Source organism: Terrapene carolina, unplaced genomic scaffold, assembly GCF_002925995.2.
Source record: "Terrapene carolina triunguis isolate 2854851 unplaced genomic scaffold, T_m_triunguis-2.0 Scaffold62, whole genome shotgun sequence".
NCBI lineage: Eukaryota > Metazoa > Chordata > Testudines > Emydidae > Terrapene > Terrapene triunguis.
The window spans coordinates 50,641,147-50,666,288 of NW_020664413.1; the positions used below are offsets into that span (position 1 = coordinate 50,641,147).

At 44.0% G+C, this 25,142-nt stretch overlaps 1 protein-coding gene across 1 annotated transcript in view; it reads right to left on the reverse strand.

Annotated features, from left to right (window-relative positions):
• TMEFF2 (transmembrane protein with EGF like and two follistatin like domains 2) overlaps positions 1-11,232 on the reverse strand; it is a 169,105-nt gene extending 157,873 nt beyond the window's left edge. The window contains exons 1-3 of the mRNA XM_024195282.3: positions 10,836-11,232; positions 8,569-8,678; positions 1,213-1,342 (exon numbers count right to left, since the gene is read on the reverse strand). Of these exons, the coding sequence (XP_024051050.1) occupies positions 1,213-1,342; positions 8,569-8,678; positions 10,836-11,016 (421 nt within the window). The 5' untranslated portion in view covers positions 11,017-11,232. The remainder of the gene's footprint in view (positions 1-1,212; positions 1,343-8,568; positions 8,679-10,835) is intronic.
• Positions 11,233-25,142: the final 13,910 nt, after the last annotated feature.

Consider the following 25,142-nt stretch of genomic DNA (forward strand, 5'->3'; position numbering starts at 1 on the left):
TCCCTCCCTGAACACCTCTAGCATCAGAGAGGATGTCTCCAAAGTGACTACTACAAATAATGGGAGAGATTAAGAAATGACGCAGCAAGGAAGTGGAATTATTCTATTAAACTTTTTGATGAAAACAGCCCAGTATCTGTCCTAAAAGAAACTCTTTTGCCAAAACAGACTTTGCCTGCCTGAACTCCAGATAATACCAATTTGTAGACAAAGAACATTACAGAATGTACTTTTCCCCTGGAAAAATCTTAGGTAGCAATCTCAGACGAAGCATAGTTTACAGAAGAGAAAATAAAATTTCTTCAGGTGCAAGAAACACAGATTGCTGCAGTGCACAGAAAGCTTTTCTTATGCACGTTTTATTGACTCTTCTAGCCTAACCTGAAAAATTCTGCTTTACATTTAAAGAGTTCCCTCAAGGAACAAAGACTTGATCCTTCTCTTCTTTTCAAGTTAACTTGATTGCCCACCTCCAATGAGTACAGAACACAAAAGGAAAACATTGAGAACTCCAGCACAGAGCAAGTCAGTTTTCATGTCAGATTGTGCTCATTCACCTTTCTGTATGTTACATATAGGAGAGCTACAAATATTTCACAGTGCCCAGATTCAAAGAAAGGTGCCTTGAGAAATAATATTCAATGAATTCTTCCAAGAAATACAGAGAAGACCATTGCACAATCTCACTAATTTAACTTAAAGTTTAAGGCCAAAACCTTAGTCACTATAAATCAGTATAGTTCCATGGCAGTCACTGAAGCTATGCTGATTTATACCATCTGGGGATCTAATCCTAAGTATACAAGAAAAAGCCTATGGGAAAGTTACCATATGCAGTAACACTCATAGGCTATCCCCTCCAGATTACAGAGTGCCACTGACACAAGCAAAGTGTTCTAGGTTAACTTAATCTCTATGTCCAGTTACATGTATTCACACTAGATATCTGTATACAATGCACACCACATGGCAGAATGCAAGATAAATATTAAAACAAAAATGGTATTCTATGCCCTGCTCCTCAAAATCATCTCAAGAATCTTTTTTAAAAAGGAATGGATGACAGTAGCTGCTTAAGGTCTATACGGTAAATTATTCATCTGGAGTTAATTCACCAGGAATCCAAAGAGTCCTTATCAGGATATGCAAGCTATTTTATCTGGTTTCAAACCAAGTTCTCAATATAGTCTACAAACGGAGTATTATACATACCAGTTGCACATGATCCTTCCGACATCACAAGTATTTCACTCTGTTGCTTGCAGGCAGCCTGTCTCAAGTAGCATTCGTTCTGATAGGTATCGCCATTGGAGCCACACACCGGCACATAGTCGCTGTTACACTAATGAATGCAGAAAAAGAAAGAATGTAATTAGTAACAACCACCAAATGATACTGTGCCAAGTCATACCCCCATCCCCCAGTCAAAAAATAAAACACCATGAAAACAATAGGAGCTTAGAAACTGCCTGATCCTTCCATTCTTTTCAAATCTATCATTATTAGTAGGACTACAGGAAAAAAACTGAAGGGATATTAAACAGTCATGCTTCAGGGAAAAACCCGACCTCTAACTGACAGGTGTGAGTAAGAAACTTCCCATATGGGCTAGTTATTCCATAACTGTCCACTATGGGCTTTCATATATCTTTAAAGAAATTGGTGCTGGCTATTCAGAGACAGAATGCTAGACAAGATGTACATCTGGTCTTATCTGGTATAGCAATGCATGCATTCCCACTCCCATTGGAGGATAATAGGCATGCACACTCTCTCTCTTAATTAGAACTGATTGGAAAACAGGATGGATTGTTTTGTTAAAATTTTCACCAAAGATGTGTTCCCTTTTTTCATTAAAAATGTTGAAATTTGAAATTTTTTCAACAAGCTCTTGTTACAGTATTTCCTAGAGTTCACAGCTCTCCATTTCATGGTGAGGGCATCAGGGCCAGAATTACAAGGCATGTAAAGTCAACAATACTGAAGAACAGAGATTAAATAATATACACTCTATCAGCTCAGCTGAAACTTCTGCTCAGTATTGTCAACTATCAGCTTTATTTTCCTCCATCACAAAAAGAACAAGTTTTTCCCCCCTGCTTGTTCATTTTAATAAAAATAATTCCATTTTATAATGGAAATTAGGCAACCTACAGGGTGTAGTTATCATAAGATAATCACACTCTGAGGTATTAGAGATACTTGGATGTGCCCTGTACCTGATAATTATGCCAGGGATGTGATTATCTCATGATTACTATACTCCTGATATGCTTCATTGTTTAATTATAACAAAAGTAATAATCAAGATTATTATTTACAAAAGATCACCTCTGTTTAAAAACCACATAAAAATTAAAAAGTCATACCATCAATTTAGCTGTCTTATGCTGAGTGTCTTATGTTATGCTAATACACGTGATATCCAGTATGAAACTGATGTCAATATGAATTTGAAATCTGCCTAGATACGAATGGCTACAGAAATGATTAACACATGCGTGAGCTGAATTAATTGCTGGCCTCCACACAGGGATATAGCCAGGAAATTATTCAGACTTTGTCAGAGTGACATTTTGGTTGATCCAAGATGAGTGACGTTTTCCCTATGTATTATATTTTCTTAAAATTCTCAGGCCTGCTGTGCCACCTTCTTTTTCATAAACATACCAGCAAAGGCTTTATTCTCCTAGCCCACAGCTCATCAATTCTAAGGCTATGTCCTCACTACGGGGGGGTCGTCAATTTAAGATACGCAAATTCAGCTACGCGAATAGTGTAGCTGAATTCGACGTATCGGAGCCAACTTACCCCGCTGTGAGGACGGCGGCAAATCGATCTCCGCGGCTCTCCCGTCGACGGCGCTTACTCCTACCTCCGCTGGTGGAGTTCAAGCGTCGATTCGGGGATCGATTGTCGCATCCCGACGAGACGCGATAATTCGATCCCCAAGAGATCGATTTCTACCCGCCAATTCAGGCGGGTAGTGTAGACCTGCCCTAAGATTTTAAACTATCGATTAAAATGTGCCTGTTTGCCATTTTGAGGAATACATTCTAAATCTGACCTATGTCAAAGGCAGAAGTGCCAGATTTCACCCAGAAGCTAAACCGTGATTTGGACAGAGCTGAAGGGTGGTTTGGAATAGTTTACACAAACAATTGGATTTTTTTAAGCATGTAGGACCAAGTCTTAGTTGCCTTACACATAAAGTTCCATGGACACCATTGTGACTATTTATGTGAACAAGACATTCAGGAGTTGGCCCAGAATATTGTAACATTCATCAGTTGCAAATTTTCCATTAGTTTCAATGAGAGCAGGATAAGATTCATAATTTTTATGCCAACTAGCTTCAAAACAATAAGGGCCACATCCTGCTTTCCTTACCTATGTGGGTGACCCCATTACCTCAGCTGTGGCTGTTCACGTGCATAAAGTGAGCAGGGTTTAGTGAGGGTAACAAATGAAAAGGTCAAGGGTGAAGTCCTGGACCACTGAAGTCAACAGCAACATTGCCATTGACTACAATGGGGACAGGATTTCACCCAAAATTCTGTACATTTAGAAGCACAGAAGGTATTTGAGACACTATTGCATTCTGTGGAGGATGTTACTGTGTTCTGCTTTTACAATCTTTCTTTCTCTTCCATCCTGGCATTTTCAGGACTCTTGACACTTTGAAACTGAGAATCAGGCTCACTGGTGGAACTGTGCTTTGTGTAACACACAACAAGCCATGTGTCACTGCATACATATAGGTGACACATCCTTTCCTTTTCAAAATGTGTTCCCTGCAAGATGTATTTATGCATCTATTATCCGTTCTTTATGCCATCATCTATACAAAATTGTTATACTGACAAAAAGAAAAAAATTAAAGCTGCTGCTCAGCAACAGTGAACGTGGGTATGTGAAGCTTTCAAAGGTTACTAACTATATAGTTCTGAGTTCCAGTGGCATTGAAGACTGTGAAAAAAAAAAAATCATATCAGAGCTAAAGGGGGGAAGAAAAATCAAAATGGTTATCAGAATAGTGTGATTTTAATAATCTGATATCTCATGATCTGTCACAGCTGGATTCTGCTACTTTATAACAATGGAAAACTGGCATTCACAGCTTTCCATTGGTATAAAAAGTATTTCTTTCTGGTCCTAGAAGAGGTTAGTGGCATTTTGATTGTCACTGTTTCCTCAATCCAGCAGTACATTCTGGGCATTGGCTCAGGACTCAGTACACCAAGTCCTAGGCCTCAGGATGAGTTTCAGCGAGGGCCAGATCATGTCAAAACTCTCATTCGCTGCAACGGTAAAGTTCTTATTATGTAGAATTCTCCCTCTCACACGTGTATTTTTAACATATATTTGCTTAACCCAAGCAAGGAAGAACAATAAGTATGCCCTAATTTAGCCAAGCACTGGCCCTTGACTACCTTTCATAGCATTTGGAACCTTGTACGCCTATAATCATAGGCATAGGAATATATTGGTTTAGCAGAGTTTATAAGGTTTATTTAGCACAGAAGCTGACATACTTGTGTAACTCCTGCTCATGTTAGCACTACAAAACTGATTACCGTATATACTCGTTCATAAGACAAATTTTCTTAGTAAAAAAGGGAAGCACCAGAGAAGGGGGTCGGCTTATGAACGGGTATAGAGAGGGAGATGTGGGACACAGCCCCTCCCCCCAACAGAGAGAGCAAGGAGAGACAGCACAGCCAGCAGAGCCAGAAGGGAAGAGGCGAGGCCAAAGTCTCTCCCCTTCTGGCCACGCTGCTCTCCCCCCAGCGTCCGAAGCAGCTGCAGCTCCGGGGCTGCAGGCCGTGCCACTCGGCCCCGCCCCCCAGAGCAGGCTGCAGCCATGCTGCCCGGCCCAGCCCGCTGGAACATGCTGCGGCCGCATCGTCTGGTTTGGCCCGCCGGAGCAGTCTGCGGCCGCGCTGCCCAGCCTGCCGGAGCAGCTCCAGCCAGGCCAGAGACATCCTCCCCTGGCCCTCCCCAGATAAGGTGGGAAGTGATGGGATTGGGAGAGTGTGGGGGTCGTGGGCTAGATGTGGGGTCATGTGGGGGGTGGTCACAGGGGTTACTCCCCTGACCCCCAGCTTCTCCCCCCGAAAAAAATTTCCCCATCAGTTGCTGTCCCGGCCTGTCAGGGTAAGCAGCTGGCACGCCGGGACACTTTGTTTACTTAGGTTTACCTCCGTGCCTGCGGACGCTCGAGGTAAACAAACCATCTCAGCCCGCCAGCGGCCTATCCTAATGGCCCAGGAGTCAAAGTTTGCTGACCCCTGAATTATAAGGTCGGCTTATGAATGGGTCATAAAAAATTTCCATTTTTACTTATCCATCTTGGAGGGGTCGGCTTATAAACGGACTGGCTCATGATCGAGTATATACATTCCTACTCTCATAAGTATGATATGATAAATACTGTCACCACACTTCACATATTTTGAGCATGCAAAGTAATATGAAAATGCATTTCAATAATACAACTCACAACTCTGTAACTAAGGCCCTGATCCTGAAAATACTTAAGCACATGAGGAACTAACTCATGTGAGCAGCCCCATTGAAGCAAATGAGACTACTCACATAAGAAAAGCTACATGTGTGTGTAAATGTTTTCAAGATCAGGTCCTAAATGTAGAGAAACAAACTCAGCATCAACTGAAATACCTAAGTACCTATTCAGACATTTTCATGTTGTCACAGAGGAAAAAGAATAGGGGCTAGGGCAGATTAGTGCAATCAGGGGCAGTCAGATAAAGGCCCTTCTAATATGCAGAGATTATGAGGTCATAAAAAGAAATGCTGGTTAATTCTAAATCCTTGAGGTTATTACCTATAGCTAATAATGAGCTCCAATGAGAGGGAATGATTAATGGCCTGATACATTAATACCCAATGAACACATAGGGTTGTGCTCTAAAACAAGAAGTGAACTTCTGTTCTTATTAAAACAGATGCGGAGAGGATACTCTCTGGTGAAATACAAGTCCCTCACCAGGTGAAATCAGTGGATGGTCTATATTTTTGCAGTGTTAAAAAAGCAAAAATGAGTCAACTGGGGGGAAACCCCCAGTCATTTATCTTCTGCCTGGGAGTAGTAGCCCATTCAAATGACCCAAAGCAGTCTGGTTTTAATTTGCCTTTCAAGCAACAAATGTTTATTTTGTTAAATCAGTTTGGCTGGACACTATCTGACCAGTGTTATGAAAAACAGATAAAGAAGTGGCCAGACAGAAGTTTTAAATAGCATAAAGGCAACCCTCATCTTTGCTTTCCAACAGCAGTTAAAGCCCCTAGCAAGTACCAGAGAAAACATAAAAAATAATTAAACTGATGTGCATTCCTATGTTGATTTGCTCATTGTCACCATGGAGAAGTGTGGATGGAAAACAGGCCTGAATTCTGACTAAGCAAACCCCCTAACTTGAGTCACATGGATTTGTGACTGTATTCCATATACCCAATGTGTTACTTTGTGTGTTACTCAGTCAACCCAAACTGTATTAGAATTCATTTTCTGCTACAATGGTGTACCTTTCCTGTGTCCCAAACTGCCCACTGATGCTACATGATGAGCCAAGTTCCTCCCTGCTTTAACGCTATTAAAGTAAGGAATTTTCAGCAGTACAAGGATTACTTTGACTCTAGCAAATCGACAGCATCAGCCACACAAGTATTTGCATTGTCTGTATAGCATCAGCCATAAGTAGCTTGCATTACGAGCTCATGTTCAAAGATGTGAATGGCCAAAGCCAAAAGAAAGAGCTCTGATTTCATATGGAGCCTGACCCAAAGCCCATTGAAGCCAATGGTAGGTTCTCATTGACTTCAGAGGACTTTCAATGAGGCCCACGATTACCTGGTCACTTTACTTTAATCTCATTTAAGATTATAAACATTACCCAGATGATGAAACCTGGCAAGCCCGTATCTTGTTTCTCTGGTATATTTCAACTGTCCCCCTTCATATGTTTTCCCAACATCAGCACAGATATCACTGATCTCCCAAATCCAAGAGAATGCATTCTACTGAGGTTTACTATGGCTTCTTTATTCTAAGTCACCAAAGATTGGCATGCTTCCTTGGGAAAACATAGCTTCCATTGTGTCCCCTGTCCTTAGCAAAGTCTTGGTTTGCTCCTCCCGGGCAATTGGTCTATTGCTTTAAACCAACTGCCCGTGCCAAACTGTGACCAAACACAAGAACATAGTGTTCTCTATGGACACGTATGATCAAAATGTCAGTGGCACAGCACAGGTATCAGCACCAGGCAACAGTGCAAGTCACAAATGTTGATTGCATTATAGGGTTTCCTTGGGAAAGAAAATGTCTTAACAACTAAACATGTTACAAATGCTAATGTTGCACCACTCAACTCTCTACATTAACATTTATTTTTAAATATGAAATGTTTGACCATATGTAAACTGGAAACTTAATGAATTGGTTAGGGGCTATATATATTATCTCTGTCAATGGAAAAGCACAACCATTTAATGTTAAATACAGTAATTTTAGTAAAATAATTGTTTTGCATTTGGTGAGATATTCTTTCATTTTTTAAATTAAGGCATTATTAATTTTGTCTCTTTCCTCCTCAGATATGATATTTTTGCCTCTGATAATACAAATGATATTTGTCAATCTTTAGAGTAAATAGTCTATCAATGCTCAATAATAAATTAAATCAATCATTACAGATGAGCACAATACTGAACACTGCACCATTCAGTCTATTCTACTGTAACTATTTAAATACTTTTTAAAAGTTTTACAATTGAATAAAGCTCTATTAAAATGCAAAAAGCCACTGGAGCATAGGTGTATATACAGCATATGATGGTACAGTCTCAAAACTCAATAACTTGCAAAAAATTTATCTGGATAATTACGCAAAGCACAGCTGTTTTGTGTGTTAGGCAAAACACACTAGAAGGAATACTTTATGATTAAACTGTGTGACTTTAAGGATGCCTGAGGTTTAGACTTAGCTGAATGGAGAGGGAAGAGAGAAAGGAGGTGTGTGTGGGGGGGGGGAGAGAAAAATCAACAATAGCCCACTAAAACTACCCAACACCTAAAGGAAGTTTGTGATTTTGGACGGGGGCAGGGGGAGGCTAAATCTGATAAGCAACCAGAAGCATTGCCACTATGCAGCCTTACTGAAAATACCGTATGAGCACATTACAGATCCATTTCTCTAACTAGAACAGAACACGGAGTGTATAAAGCATGATCAGTATCATTAGTAAATTTGGAAAGGATTTAAAATCCTTGTTAAAAGGGCACAGCAGCAAAATCACACATGCACAACCTGAAGCTGCAGACCCCAAAGGGACATTTATCACCGCAGCATCTGCATTTTCCCAGAGAAACTTATGTCTTTTTGACATCCGTTGGCTCTCCTGCCAGCTCTTTATACTTGCTGCCAGGTTTTCCCTCTAACTTCACTGCATGGAGAGAAATAAATTGCCAAGTGATAGGTTGTAAAGGGAGATCCCAGATTTGTATTCTCGTTAGTGAATTAGAGAATGAAACAGCACTCTTCTTACCTTGAACTGACAGACGCAAGTCACACTGTCTCCAATTCTTAAACACTCCCCATCAAATTTACAGGTATTGGTATCACAAAGAAAGAGATCATTTTCTCTGTCATCATAACCTCAAATGTAAACAGAAAAATACTGTCAGCTTCAGTCTGGAAGGATATACAATACAGGGTGATTGCTTTTCTAATTTACACAGCACCATAATCTTGTTGATGAAATAATACAGTCTGGATGTTCTGTCCTTCCCTGTTTTCAGTTATCCACATTTTATGTCCTTATTCCCCACACCTCCACCCTCTTTATTCTACAATATTAGACTCCAGTTCCTCAAAAATGATCCAGTAACTGGTGTATTATATTTTCTTTGGTTGGTTCAACGTTTTCCCATGCAATAGCAGATCTTTGGGTCTAAAGTCCAAACTGGAATTTCTCCAGACAATGCCATAACAAAGCCCCAATAATAAAGATAAACAGGCTGTGTGTTTTCTGTGATGGTCTGTCTGATTCCAATGAAGATTGATCACCTCTAAGTTAACAGGAGGGGTGCCAGGTTCTTCAGAAGCTGCTGAGTGAACCTAGTTCTTTCCCTTCAGTTCTGCAGACAAACAGATCTGGCTGAAGATTTAGCTCATGAATGCCAGCGTGAATTTCAGATTTCACTAGTTGCCATCCCACTCCGACAGTGTGTAAGCGAGGCTAAGCAAAACAACTATATTACACTCTAAATCCATTAAGATTTAATCCCACTGATTTTTTAAATGTTCTAGTTCTTCTAACCATATCACTGAATATTAAAAATGAAAACTGAAAATTGCTTCTTGCCAACCTACGATATATGATATTACCTTGAAGGCTGCTATTTTCTCAGAATCCTATTAAAAGGTCTAATTGCAGAAACACCTCGAATATCGGAGGCATAGCCTGCTGACCCAAATATTATACTCACTGTAAAGTCAGTGACTTTAAGGATGATAAATAATTGGGATCACCCTATTTTGAGTGTTTTTTTTAAATCAGTGGATAGATAAGCATTTAACTTTAACCTATATACAGCACTTGTCTCCCAACCTCCAACACATACACACACAACACTGACATATTTAAACATACATCACTTTGTCACTGAAAGAGACAGAGTGATTCTGCTTCACCAGAAGCCTGCTAATGGGTCTGGAGATCTCTCTCCCTGTCTATATATAAAAGAGTGCTTCAAAAAGGACTGAGCGATCAGCTAGAAACAGAAAACCCGCACCCACAGGCGTTCACAAACAGTGGTTGTTTTGAAAATACTGCACAAATGGTAAACACACTCCACGCAATGCACTGTTATTATTGTATTAAGGACTATGCTGATCAGACACAAAGCCAGCTCGCAGCTGATCTAAAAGGGCAAGAACTCCGGTCCCCAGCCTCTTCCTTATTCAATTAGTATATTTCACCCGCACTGTGCCTGGCAGGCACCTTCCAGCGGGTCTGAAATTGACCAGATAAAGAGGAAAAGCCTGTTTAATAGCAGTCCGCAGGAGAACTCGAGGAAAGAGGCGTTACTTCTTGATCACTTGCGGCTAGCTACCCTGCCCTTTGGTCCTGTGAGTACCCAGTGTGACAGATGTAAACGGTTCCTCTGCTAACTTCTCTCCAGAAACTATAGGGTTTACAAAGTGAATACAATATAAAGAAAGACAGAAAGGCAAACAAAATCCCATGCCTACAACAAAATCGAAATGCCTGGAAGCAGCGACAAAAAGGGGTCTTCGCCCAACAGGATTAACCTTCCATATTATTATCAGGAGTTGCTTTTTCTTGGAAAGGCGACCTAGCACAGACTCTTGCACTTTCTGCAATAAATCAGCATTTCTCAGACAGCCACAACGCGATTTATTGCATTCTCTCTCCTAAAATTGTTTCTCTCTCTCACACACACATACACTCTTCTCACTTCTAATACATTAAAAAAACCACCCCATGGCATTAATCAGTTTTGCGGGATGACAAAATGATAGTGTGTGTCCAGCCTGCAACAAACTCTATGCACTACACCGCTGAAAGGCAGATGCCATTAGAGTGCAGGGTGGGGAAGTACTGAAACATGCCTGCACTTTCTGCCCCGCTGTCCAGTCACTCCTTTGTAAATGCACACCGGACTGGGAGGGCTCGCGAAATGCTCTGTAATTTGCAGTCAGCGCCGCGATCTGCGGGTTTTGGGACGAGCCCGCCTTTGGAAAAGGATACAGAGAGGAAGGTGGCGGGGGATCTGGCTTGCAGCTTACCAGAGCAATTCCAGCCGGTAGGCGTTTGGCAGTCACTTAAGGAGGTAGGGAAAGCGGCAAGTTTCACTGGTCGGGCTATGATGAGTAACATCACCGGCAGCAGCAGCCAGCAACAGCAATCGCCAAGTGTCCAGCCGCCGCCGCTGCACTGCCGAGGGGGGGAGGCTTCCCCAAGCACCATGACTTCTTAACTCAACTCGGCGGCAGCAGCAGCCAGGGGCTCCCCGAAGCGACACGGTCTCGGGGCGACGGGGGGCAGGCGGGCTCCGGGGGGGCTGCCTAGCATCCCGGGGGCCCCGGCCAGCAGCAGGTCAGGAAGAGGCAGCCAAGTCCCGGCATGACGATCCTGAGAGTTTCACAGCGGCGGCGAGATCCGGCGGCCGGGCTCAGCCCGAGGCGCGGTGGCGGCGGCGGCCGGGCAGGAGGGAAGAGGCGGCGGCGGCAGCTGCCATAGGGCTCCAGGCGGGGAGGGAGTCACGGCGCTCCGCAGCCCAGCGGCCGCCGCCTGCTCTCGCGCTCTGCCGCCCGCATCCCTCTGGCGCGGGGGAAGCAGCAGGTCCCTCAGCCCGCCGGGGTCACGTGGCCAAGGCAGCCCGGCCCCTGATTGGAGGAGCGGGATGCAGGTCCCCCGGCAGGGCGGGGCCGGCGGCGGCGGGCGGAGGGATGCTGCGGCGGCGGCGGCTGCCCGGGACCGGGCTCGGAAGGCTCTGCGCTGCGCTGCGCCGCGGGGAACGGGACTCTGCTGACAGCCCCCGACCGGGGGAGCTGAGCCGGGGTGGGCCGGAGCAGCAGCTCTCCGGACTCCCCGCCGCACCGGGCGCGCCTTACACGCTTCCCGGAGCGCCTCCGGCGGGACCCGCAGCCGCTGAGACAGCCAGGGGGCTCCAGCCAGGGCGCACCCCCCTAGAGCTGGCACGTGTGCGGCCCGCTCCCCTCCCCCCGCCCATGCCCTCCACGCAGAATCCCACACACGCGTGCACACGGCTGCAGTCCCACATGCATGCGGGCTTAGTCGCTTGTGCGCATTGCACGCGCACAGGTACACGCGTGACCCGCAGCAGCTGCGCACATGCGGTCAGCCCGGGCTCTGGTGAAGTTCCTAGCAACTCCCCCACAGCCCCTGAGCTGTTCGCCCGTGGATGGGTTGGAGTGGGGGTGGGGAATGGCAGGTCGGCTTTAAAGCGGACAAGCAGCCCGGGCGGTTAAAAGGGTGGAGAGGAGGCGATCCGAGGAAAAGGAGACATCCCCGGCCCGGCAGGCAGCAGCACGCACCAGATCTCGGCGCGTGCAGCGACAGCAGCATCCCGGCGGAGCAGCTGAAGGAAAACGCACGATCACGGTGGTATGCGGGGCTCTGTTCGCCTCAGACGTTTGTGCTTGGCTGAGAGACTGTGAAACTGCGCGGGAGCCGGTCTGTCCAGCGGGGCTGGCAGGATCCACCTTGCGTCCACTGCACCCTTCGCAGCCAGACACTCCCCCCTCCCTGACCGCTAATGGGGCCATCACTGACCGCCAGAGACGGGCCCTGGGGGGACCCTCCTTCCTCTCTCCTCCCATGTCGCCCGCATCCCACAAGGGAGTCACTGAACCCCCGTGGCGCGCGGCCGGGGTCCGCGCAGCGCCCCATGTTTGTCTGCTAAGAGGTGCACGTAGAGCAGTTTGGGGAGCGCCACGCTTACTCCTAGCCGCGCAAAGGGGACGTCGGGATCCTTTGCCTTGTACCCGAGCGCTAACTGAGCGTGGCAGACAGCAACAGTAGGCTTTCAAATGCAACCTCCCCACCCCTGCTCTGGCCCGTCTCCTTCCAGCTGTGAGCGCACAGCGGCAAGGTCCCTCCAAGTTAGCGCAGTCGGGCTCTGGTGGATCGGCGTGATGGTGACGAGACCCATCTTCCCCTCAACCTCCCAGGTAAAAAGCCCAGGCTCACAGCCGCCCCCAACAGTTAAAGTGCAGCTGTTCACAGGCTGGGCTGTGGCGTCTCGCTCCTTGTTCAGGGAGGCTCCATACAAACACGGATCAATTTACCCAGACAGCATCAAAGACTCGTTTTTTTCTTAGGCGCAGCAGCTGAATCAGTTAAGGAAAAGGCAGAGCCATTAGCTAGAACGGTCAGCCCGTAACGCAGAGGACCAGAAATCCAAGGGCTGCACGCGCTTTCTGCGGCAGCCCTTAACACACAAGTAAAATCACATCAATATGTTGTGAACGTGGAGAAAGATTTAGAAACTGGGCTGCAGACAAGCATGTTTTCTCTCTGCAGAAGAGCCGCTCGGGCAACTGAATCAGGCTTATGAAAATAAACCAGGCATTACGCTAAATAAAAGGAAAGCCATTACAAAGTGTTTATGCAGCAATTACCACGAGGAAACAGGACCTCGCTGCACTTCAGCGCCCGGTTCACAAAATAAAAGATCATCACTGAGGCCTGCAACCTTTTAACGATTTAAAGTGTATTCGAAGGCTAAGTAAATGCTCACTAATCATAAATTCCTTCTTTAGCGTCCCCTTGCCGTACAGTGAAACTCCGGCGGAGTTAATGGTCTTAAAGAGTCAGCAACTACAAGTGCATCCATCATTCCCCTTCCTGCTCCCACATTCCTAAATTATTAAGCACTGCAAGAAATGTCACCTTACGTACAAATGCTGGGGATTTTATGTTGCTTCGTTTAAACACTGACGGGCTGTAGCAAGCAATACCGCCAAAGGCGGGGGGTGTCTGAAACTGGCAAGCACCACCGTGTGGCAGGAGAACATCAGTCGCTGAATATTGCGACGTTGAAGTAAATAAATAAATAAATACTACGCACATCGGTTTCCTGCTTAACCAGCAGCCGGCATCTGGCCTGAAGTAGGGAGGGGAAGAACGGGTTCCCCACTCTTCCCAAACAGGGTCAGAGCTGCATCCTTCAGCTTGAACCTGAATTTAACTAGGCACCAAAGTTCATGGCCAAGATTTTCAAAAGTGGGTGCCTATAGCAGCTAAATAGATGGCCTGATTTTCATAAGTACCCAGAGACCTACTACTGCCCAACACTTCTGAAAATCTAGCCAATTATTTTGGCACTTAAGGAGTTTTTTTTAAAACAGCTTGGCCTGCCTATTAGAGGAAGCAATGTCTTAAAGAGCCTGTTTGTATTAAATAATACTATTAATCCAGGTCTTTTGTTTAGATGACACAGCACCATAGAATACTCTCATAGGGGAACACCTGCAGGAGGGGGCCAGAAAGGTCCAAGAGGCTGAATGCATGGAATTTCCTCCTCATCTGCTCCTGAGGGGGAAGGAATTAGGGGCTGCAGAAAAGGCAGGGGCTGCAGCTTCTCAACCCTGTGTATCCACAGGGAGGGGAAATTCTATTCTACACTGGCCCTCTGCTTCTCCTACTGCCCACCAACCTGCCATTACACTGTCATTGTCTACCCACCCTGAGTCCAAGTGCCTTGACTAGGATTAAAGATGTGTTGGTTAGGACATGTTAGCTGATACATTCTAAGATTTAAAAGTCTGGTTTAGACAAGGCAGTTGTGACTTCTAATATGGTTGCATTGAAAGCTAGATAGGATCATAGGGCATAACATCAATGGAGCTACTTGACTTAGACCAGAATCTGGCCCTGGATCTCTTGTGGCTTTTCCTTTCTCTTTTAACTCCTTGTTCTCGCTCTCTCTCTCTCTCTCTCAACTTTCTTTATTCCTTCTCTTTTTTCATTTCATTTCCCCTTCACTCCCTTCCTTTTGTTTTTCTAGTATTTGTTTATCCATCACTGAAGTTGTAGAACATGGAGGAAACATAGTCTATGCATTGTGGAGCTTACCATCTAAACAGACAAAAAGACTAGCAGTCAGACACCTGAAGCACCCACTGACCAGCAGATGGAATCATGACAGATCATTAAGCAGGGGCCATGGAATCCTGACAGAGTTTGCAGTAGAGGTTGTGCTCTTTCTTCTCTCCCTCTCTCTGCCCCTTTCCCTCCTCTTTCTCAAAGTCTTTCTGGTCCCAAATCTTCTTGGTTTGTTCCTTCTCTAGCTCTCTCCAATCTCTTTCCATCTTCCCTGGTTCCTCCCCACAGTCTCACTGCTTCTTCCTCCATCTTAGGAATTCTACCTCTTCTCATATCCACAGCCTCTCTTTCCCTCTGTCTCGCCTCTACTCAGACTACGTTCCAGCAATCGTTTCCCAGGCTACCCCCATAACTTATTTTCCTTCCCCACAACTATGGACTCCAAAATCAGCACAGGCCTTTTCCAGGTGCCTATGATCTAGTGTGGATTTCCAGAAAGTGGAAATTTTAGTCCAGGACCCTCACAAAGCAGGGCCTTTCTTAAATTCCCTTGGCTGCCTCACAGTACGTATCACAGTGTGTGATAGCAAAGGCAGCTCTGGCATTTACAGAAAGTTAAAGAACACCAGTAATAGAGACCAGTAAAAAAAATGCTAGGATGGCATATTATATTAGGATATGCAGTGCTCAGAATAAGAATTTCTGAGACACCTATCCACTGGAACGGTCTTATACATAGGTCTGAAAGATAGGCACCTGTTTCATTCTCCTCCATTCAGAAAGAGGCATTTTCTGGTTCCAGATGAAGTCGCAAAGGAGTGTTCCAACGTTTATGGCTGCCTTCTGACCTTACCTTGGACTCTGGGACTTTCACCAGAAGTCACATATGGCAGCAGGACACAGACATCTGGAATTTGAAATTCATATTTGCCTACATGACTGGCCAGTGAAGGCGCAGTCTCAGATATTGTACCATCACTATCCAAGACTGGTTATCTTCTTGTAAAAGAAACTTTACTCATACAAATATTTTATGATAAAAATACAGCTGCCACAGTATTCAAAATGTCCTGTTTCTTTTTTTCCTTTTTAGACACTTCTTATGAATGACAGACACTGAGATACAATAATTTTCTCATATAGTATCTAGTTGAGAAACGCACATTCTTCTGCACTATTAATCCCTTTTTGCACACAGTCTATTGTTAGCACATTATTCTCAGCTACACTTCAGCACATAGGCCACTTCATATCTGCATTCATCTATATTCCCATCCAATCACAACTACATGAAAACTACTATCTGCAACTGGAGTGTCAGATTCTCTCCCATCACTATCCCACTATGGCTGCTTTGTGTCTCTCTGATGTGGCAAATGAGTCTGAAGCCAGTAGATCCAGCTCTCTGAGGATGCTCAGTGTAAATTAGAGCCCCAAGCTCAGGGAGCATTTCTGGGAGAACAGGAATGTGACTGGAATATTCCTGTTCTCCTACACAGGCCTCAGAAGCTGGAATGGCCCCTTGAGGGCCGGGTCCAGGATAATGTTCTGAAATGGTTTAAATCCTTTCCGGAGGAGAGCACCTCCTGGGTAGTGATGGGAAACTGCACTTCCATTAAGACGCTTCACTTGTGAACATAACGGCCATGCTGGATCAGACCAATGGTCTATCTAGCCCAGTATCCTGTCTTCCGACAGTGCTTCAGAAAGAATGAACAGAACAGGGCGATTATTGAGTGATCCATCCCGTCATCCAGTCCCAGCTTCTGGCAGTCAGAGGTTTTGGGAACACCTGGAGAATGGGGTTGCATCCCTGACTATCTTGGCTAAGACCAAGGATGGACATATCCTTCATGAACTTACCTAATTCTTCTTTGAACCCAGTTATACTTTTGGCCTTCACAACATCCTCTGGCAATAAAGTCCCATAGGTTGACTATGCAATGCATGAAGTAGTACTTCCTTATGTTTATTTTAAATTGCTGCCTATTATTTTCATTGGGAGACCCTTGGTTCTTGTGTTATGTGAAAGGGTAAACAGCGCTTTCCTATTGCTTTCTCCTGATCATTCATGATATTATACACCTCTATCACATCCCCTCTTAGTCATCTTTTTTCTAAGATGAACAGTCCCAGTCTTGTTAATCTCTCCTCATATGGAACCTGTTCCAAACTGCTAATCATTGTTATTGCCTTCTCTGTACCTTTTCTAATTTGAATGTATTTTTTTTTAAATTGACCAAAACTGCGTGCAGTATTCAAGGTGTGGGTGTACCATGGATTTATATAGTAGCATTATGTTTTCAGTCATTATCTATCCCTTTCCTTATGGTTCCTAAAATTCGGTTACCTTTTTTGACTGCTACGGCACATTGAACAGTCATTTTCAGACAACTATCTACAATGATTCCAAGATCCCTTTCTTGAGTGGTAACAGCTAATTTAGTCCCCATCATTTTGTATGTACAGTTGGGATTATGTTTTCCAGTGTGCATTTCTTTGTACTTATCAACACTGAATTTCATCTGTCATTTTGTTACAAAACTGGATGACTGGGTGAGATCCCTCTGTAACTCTTCACAGTCTGCTCTGGACTTACCTATCTTGAGTAATTTTGTGTCGTCATTTAGGAATATGTTGAACAGAACTGGTCTCAGCACAGATCTTTGGAGTACCCTCCTATTTACCTTTTTCCATTGTAAAAACTGATTTATTCCTATCCTTTGTTTCCTATCTTTTAACCAGTTATTGATCCATGAGAGGACCTTTCCTCTTATCCAGGACTGCTTAGCAGCGGCGGCTCCAGGCACCAGAGCTCCAGGGGGCACCCTGCTGGTCCCTGCGAGGGCGGCCGTCAGGCAGGTACGCCGAAGCCGCGTGACCGGCGGACCTCCCGCAGGCATGCCACCGAAGGGAGCCTACCTGCTGTGATTGGGGCGGCAAAAAAAACTAGAGCCGCCCCTGCTGCTTAGTTGCTCACAGACCTTTGGTATGGGACCTTGTCAAATGCTTTCTGAAAGTCCAAGTTCACTATATCAACTGGATCAGCCTAGTCCACATGCTTGATGACATCCTCAGATAATTCTAAGAGATTAGTGAGGCATGATTACAAAAAATGCGTTGACTCTTCCCCAACATATCATGTTTATCTGAGAGTCCGATAATTCTGTTCTTTACTATAGCTTCAACCAATTTGCCTCGTACTGAAGTTAGGCTTACCAGCCTGTAATTGCCAGGAACATCTCTGGAGCTTTTTTTTTTTTTTTTTTTTAAATCAGTGTTACATTAACTATCCTCCAGTTATCTGGTACAGAGGCTGATTTAAATGTCAGGTAACATACCACAGTTAGTAGCTCTGCAATTTCAGATTTGACTTCTTTCAGAACTCTTGGGTGAATACCATCTAGTCACGATGACCTATTTCTCTTTATCAATTTGTTCCTAAACCTCCTCTACTGACACCTCAATCCGGTATTGTTCCTCAGATTTGTCCCCTAAAAAGAATGACTCCGTTGTAGGACTCTCCCTCACATCCTTTGTAGTGAAGACCAATGCAAAGAATTAGCTTCTCTGCAATGGCCTTGTTTTCCTTTAGTGCTCCTTTAGCACATTCATTGTCCCAATGGCCCTACTGATTGTTTGGCAGGCTTCCTGCTTCTAATGACTTAGAAATTTGCGGTTAGTTGTTGTGCTTTTGCTAGTTCTTCAAATTCTTTTTTGGTGAATTTTGGTCTAATTCTACTTTTACATTTGACTCCCCTAGGGCTCCTTTTTATTGTCCTCTGTAGGATTTGACTTCCAGGTTTTAAAGGATTCCTTCTTGCCTCTAACTGCCTCTTTTTCTCTGTTGTTTAGACATAGTGGCATTTTTTTGGTTGTCTTACTGTATGCTTGTTTTTATATTTGGAGTATACATTTAGTTTAAGCTTCTATTATGGTGTTTTTATAGTTTCTATGCAGCTTGCAGGCATGTCACCCCTGTGACTGTTTCTTTTAATTTCCATTTAACTAGCTTCCTCATTTTGGTGTAGTTCCCTGTGATAGAGTGCAGGGAGTGAACAAGTGAGCCTGCACTCTGATCACTGACATGCCAATTACTTATTCAGAGAAAGCTGATTGAGATAATTAGATAATCAGGCTGGGTGGGATAAAAAGCCAATTAGCCCATCAACCTAAATCTGATAAAGAGGCACAGGAAGGAAGAACAAGAGTGTAGGGGAGGAAACAGAAACAGGGCCAGCTGAGTCCAATCACATAGAAGGCCTCAGGGAAGGGAGACTTCTGTTCCCCTCAGGGTCCTGATGAGAGGGCCAAAGGCACTGAAGATATTGTAAATGGACCATTGCATAGGGAATGTAGTGGTGTTGGTGGAGGGAACTCAAACTAAATGACACTGTGAATGTACAACTAGTGGAGTCTACTCAGTTTCTGCAGGACAAGAAGACAGGAGGAAAGACATGCCCTGTTACATTCTCCTTTTAGAAGTTAAATGCTACTGTGGTGGGTTTCTTTGGTATTTTGCCCCATACAAGGATGTTAAGTTTAATTACGTTATGGTCACTACTACTGACCAGTTCAACTCTATTCACTTCTTGGACTAGAGCCCACAAGGATCATTGTCTTTCTGGTCCTATTCAACATCTACATGCAGCCATTAGGTAAACTGGTCAGATGAGATCGACTCAGGATTGGATGTTTTTCTAAAATATACGCTCTAGGAATTATTTTAGGGAAGTTCTTTGGCCTGTGTTATACATCAGATTAGATGATCACAATGGTCCCTTCTGGCCTTGGAATCTATGAAGTGCTAGTAATATATAGATGACATACAGGTCTATTTATATGACCACATATGATTATACCATCACCACCAAGATGGCTTAGTGCTTGGATGAGATCAGCTCATGGATGTAGAAGAGCTGGTTGAAGCTGAACCCAAGCAAGATAGAGATGATGCTGGTGGACAGAGAATAGCATTTTGAAGAGCTTGCAGCTATGGTGCAGTCCTATTTGCTTGAAGATTCACATCCACAATTGGTCAGCTCAGTCAGTAGCTTAGGAATGCTCCGAGGTTCCTCCCTGATGTTAAACTCTCACATAGCAAGATCCTTTCTACCATCTCCAGGCAACTACTTCCCATCCCAGTGAATGACGACTTGACCTCAGTTCTTCATGCTTTTGTCATCTCTTGTCCAGGTACATTGCATTGCTGTAGTCCAACCAAGAAGCCTTCAGCATTTAAGAAACTCAAAACAGAATGCTACAGCACATCCCCTCAGCAACACAGGTTCCCACGGGCACATCAGACCTGTCCTCTACTTCCTACAGAATACAAAATCAAATTCAAGTCCTTGGTCCTCATCTTCAAGGTGCTCTATGGCCTGGGCCCAGGGTACTTAAAAGCTCCATGATGAAAACCATGATTGACAACTTTGCTCCTCTAGACTATGGAACTTTCTACAATAACAGTAAAGTTGTCTGTGTAGAAGACAGAGCATTCTTGTGGGCTAGCCCAAGAATGTGGAATGAACTGCTCCAGGAACTAATGACCATCATAAAGCTCACCACCTTCTGCTCCAGGTGCAAGACACATTTCTTTGAGCATGCCTGCTCTCTCTCTCACACACACAATATAAAATAAAAACCAAACAAAAAATCCAAGACAAAACACTCCACTGCACACATTACCCCCCCCCCCCCCCCCCGGGGAGAACATGAGAACAAACACGTGACAGAGGTTAGTCTCATTGTTCAATGCTCTAGTGGAAGGCACTCAAATAAGAGATAGGTGGTATTATTTCTACTACTACAGTGATAAGTGCAGGATAAGAACCTAGATAAAATAGAATAGATACTTGCCAATCCCAGGATGAAGGGGACATACAGGTGATCTAAAGCCATTTTTTTACCCTCCTCTCTTTGCCCCAGTCCTGAGCACAGCTGTGCTGGATTGGAGAACCTAGCTCCATAGGGGTGCTAGAGCACCTACAGTTGTGAGGTGGAATCCTCTGCCTTTTTAATATGATTTAAAATATTGACTTCCATACAACAAAACCAGAGAGTTTGATTTTTAACCACAGGATAAAATCGTTCAGGATATAATCTATCAGTTTGGAGTTCTAGCAGTAGCTTGTACTCTTGTGCTATTTGCCATCCACCACAAATCACATCCAGTATTCCCAACTTTGAACAGACTACCCAGGTTTGAACAGTTTTACCAAAAAGTCAGTGGTTTTAGCCCTGCACTTTTGTAAGTCCCATGCTCCTATCAGAAGCGAGTGTTGGAGCACATTTTATTATATGTCATATGCTTGCTGGAATAAGCAGTACACATGGGCCTACTCTTATGCATATCAAAAGGGTACTGTTTGTCTATATCTGATTGCACAGATTTTATACTGCTTTCAGCTAACTCATAGATCTGAATGCAAAATACAGCACACTTGGACATCACATGGATTTCTGATGCTCTCAGGGGCTCCTTTGGGTCTTTAAACCAATGAATAGATTACATTCATCTGCATGTTTTCTCCCCCCATTCATGACCAAAATAACATGGATTTTAATCTTCATTTGAACTAGTGAGCAATCCAAGCACATTTCATTGCCAGTTACTCAACTAAAAGTATAATTCACTGTAATTAACTGTTTCAGAGCACAAAGTGGGAAAGAACACAAAAGAATGAAAAAATCTGTTTATATAAACATGAGAAGGCTCAGCATTTCCTGGCATGTGACATGCCTCTCAGCAGATTGTGTCAGCCTTTGGCCTGGTCTACACTAGGACTTTAATTCGGATTTAGCTGCCTTAATCCGAATTAACCCTTCACCCGTCCACACTACAGAGCCAGTTAATTCGAATTAAAGGGCCCTTTAAATCGATTTCTGTACTCCACCTCGACGAACGGAGTAGAGCCTAAATCGATTTTGTTAATTCGAATTAGGGTTAGTGTGGACGCACACCACCGAATTACTGTGTTTAAGTTAATGGGGTAGTGTGGCCGCACACCACCGAATTAATGTGGTTTAAAACCGAATTAAGGTGCTTAGTGTGGCCGCGCACAATCGAATTTATACAACCTGTTTCCCAAATTCGAATTATCTAAATTCGGATTAATCCTGTAGTGTAGACATACCCTTTGATTTTTGACTGAAGCATTCCACAGCCTCTGTGGCAAAAAGCAGTCTTGTGATTTACTTTTCATTTCACTGAGTTTTATGGCACATGCTAGGAAATAGGGAAAACCTAAGTGCAAAATGTTATAGTACATACTGGTACAGTATATAGCACTGGTTGGACTATATGAAATTGATAGGAACAATCACAAATAGGGCAAGAAAACTAAGGAAGAATATTATTGTACGCAGTGGTGTTGTAGCCGTGTTGGTCCCAGGATATTAGAGAGACAAGGTGGGTGGGGTAATATCTTTTATTGGGCCGTCTGTGAATATTGACATTTTACTTTTTGGTTATACATAAGTAGATTAAAATGTATGGATTCTGACAGTTTATGTAGTACAGTTCTGGAGTTTTAAAATTTCACCTTCTAGGAGGGCTTTTTACATAGGAATTCAATGTTAATGCCATTCATTCCAGAAGAGCAGGAATGAATGTCCTCTTCAAGACAGGTAGAAATTCATAATTCTGCTTACGAAGGTCAACCAACTCAAAAGCTCTCACTTTTTATTGAGTCACAAGAAACCTAGTTCCTACAAGCCTCATTAGTAGCAAAATCTCTGATACAATAAACACTGAAAATCACTTGTTTCTCCCAGGACAGACAATAGTTCAATGCATTAAGTGACATGGCAACTCTTGAGAGAGTTATATCTGAAAGGGAAAACTTTCCAAATTTGATGACATTTGGCTTTTATGTTTAGAGTTGTTTGACTGGCAGGTAATTATGGAATGGTGATGGGTATATGGCACTGTATTGCTGCAGGTGGGACAGCTCTGGAGATAGTTATAGAATGACGTCATTCCTGTATGATGTCAATTTCCTGGCTCCGCATGGTGTTTTGTCTGATACACTATGTTCTGTGTGTCATCTTTCCCTTATTTCCTGTTGCTTCCCCCCTACCCCCTACAGGTTTTGGCTCCTGTTCTTGTAGTTTTCTTGCAACACAGGAAGAAATGTAAGAATATTATTGTGCAGTATAATGAATATAGCTTTATTTGGTACTTACTTTTGATTGTTATTATTTCATTGGGATTTTTAGAACTGTTTGTTCTCTATCGTGCAATCAAAACATTTCCTCAAAAGAACAGACACAGTCAAAGACATTTTCACTGGTGGGGGTGTTAGAGGGAATTAATTCCCTCAGCCTAAAACTCATTGTCTTTTTGTTCTATGTGGGTGGAGACTAGGGAGATGAAATTCATCCCCCCCACACACACTCAAACAGGGCCTCTGTGCAGCTCCCCTCTACTCAGGTAATATTCCTATGAAGTACCAGGAAGAATTTAAGATTTTGACTTATGAAAACTTAAAGGGCTTGGGACTTACTTATCGGAAAGGCCACCCTTCTCCCCCTGTGACATACTGCCATAGTTGTGGTCAGCAGAGGTGCCCGCAGGAGCCCCATTCATGAGAGAGAGTGATGTTAGCTGACAGGGCATTTTCCATGACAGTGTGATGTCCCTGGTCTTGAATCTAGGTCTGGGAGTACCCCAAGACAGCTGCTGTATCCTTGCTTCAACCTAATGTCTGCTGAAACCTGGTGGGCTGAGAAGCTCGTAGGATGATAGCCTCAGCCAAGGCACCAACCACAAGAAGTGTGATTGGAGAATTGCCCAGCTCCACCAATTGGTCCAACCATGGCATACTACTATTTACGTCAGAAGGAAGCACAAGAAGTTTGTCCAAGAAACAAGGTGATTTCCTGTTGTGGCTGCACTGGATCCTGCTTGTGTCTGCCTCCTGCACCCAACCCTGTTCCTGATTCCTGCTCTGCTCCTGGCTCCTCCCTTTGCTCCTGTTCCTACTGTACTCCTGCTCCATGCTTGATTCTTGCCTCTCCTCCAGTTCTGGTCCTTACACCTCGCCTCCAATCATCACTTACCAGCCCTGGCTCTGACCTTGGCCTCTGACTTCTGTCCCTGGCTCTGACACTTGGGGGTCTGACCTTGCCTCTGACCCTCAGCTTCGATTCCTGACTCTGGCTTGACCCCTGGCTCTGGTAATTAGCAGTTGACTCTGGTGATGACCTTGGGCTTTGCTCCGCAACCTGAATGCCTGCTCTGCCCACTAGACCTAGCTCCTGCTCTATTAGACCAGACGACCTACATCTTGCTCCTTAACAGAGAGTTCCATAGCTTTGGAACTCATTCCCCCCTTGTTCTGAAATAGTCCTGGTTTATAACCTCCAGGACACACTGCAAGGCAGAACTGAGGGAGAGTACAAAGACCTGGGGAGAGCACCCATGCTCCAGGAGTGACACCGGTTACCTGTATTGACTCAGTGTAGCTGACTGTTTGACTTGCGGTTCATTCTTAATAATGTTCAGAAGACCAAATAAGCAAACTTAACCAAATTTATTGTTTAAAGACAAAGTAGTACAATGCAAACAGGAGAAATACAGACCCTCCTTCTGGGAATCAAATTCTCACAGTATATTCACCTTACACAGCATGTGTGCTTCAAAGATGTGCACTTCAGCTAGCAGTATGGTTTTACAAGTTACAAAACTTTCTACACGTGACCAAAATCCTCCCCACCAGTTTGTCCCACTTGTTTAATTTGTTGTTTTGTACCTTCCTTATCTTTGTTTTGGATACTAGCATTTCAGATACTGCTCTGTTAAGGTATCTCCTCAGCTTGTATGGGGACAGAACATTAATATATTTTTGTCTTTGACAAATTTCCTGTGTTCTAACACCAAAGCTGACTTCAGCTTTGCAAAATGTTGTGAGATACTTGACATGGGTGAAAAGAATTGTGGGAAGAGCAAAGTTAACATACATACATTTCTAACACACACACACACACATATATAAATAAATGTATATTATACTCATACATCGAACCTGTTAAGAACATAAGAATGACCATACTGGGTCAGACCAAAGGTCTATCTAGCCCAGTATCCTGTCTTTTGACAGTGGTCAACGCCAGGTGCCCCAGAGGGAATGAACAGGTAATCATCAAGTGATCCATTCCCTGTTGCCCATTCCCAACTTCTGGCAAACAGAGGCTAGGGACACCATCCCTGCCCATCCTAGCTAATAGCCATTGATGGACCTATCCTCCATGAATTTATCTAATTCTTTTTTGAACCCTGTTATAGTCTTGGCTTTCACAACATCGTATACTATGCCTAAAACCTATGAGCTTCCAGATAGATATTAAAGGTGTTGCTTTTAACCTACAAAGCTCTACATGGCCAGAAACCAGCCTATCTGAGAGCATGCCTCTCTTCCTTTGAGACACTGCCACAACTTCCCTCAGTGGAACGAGCTGATGCTAGACTCTCCTCAATATATCAAAGAGGTGGTGGCTGACAGGGTGTTCTCTGTAAGGGC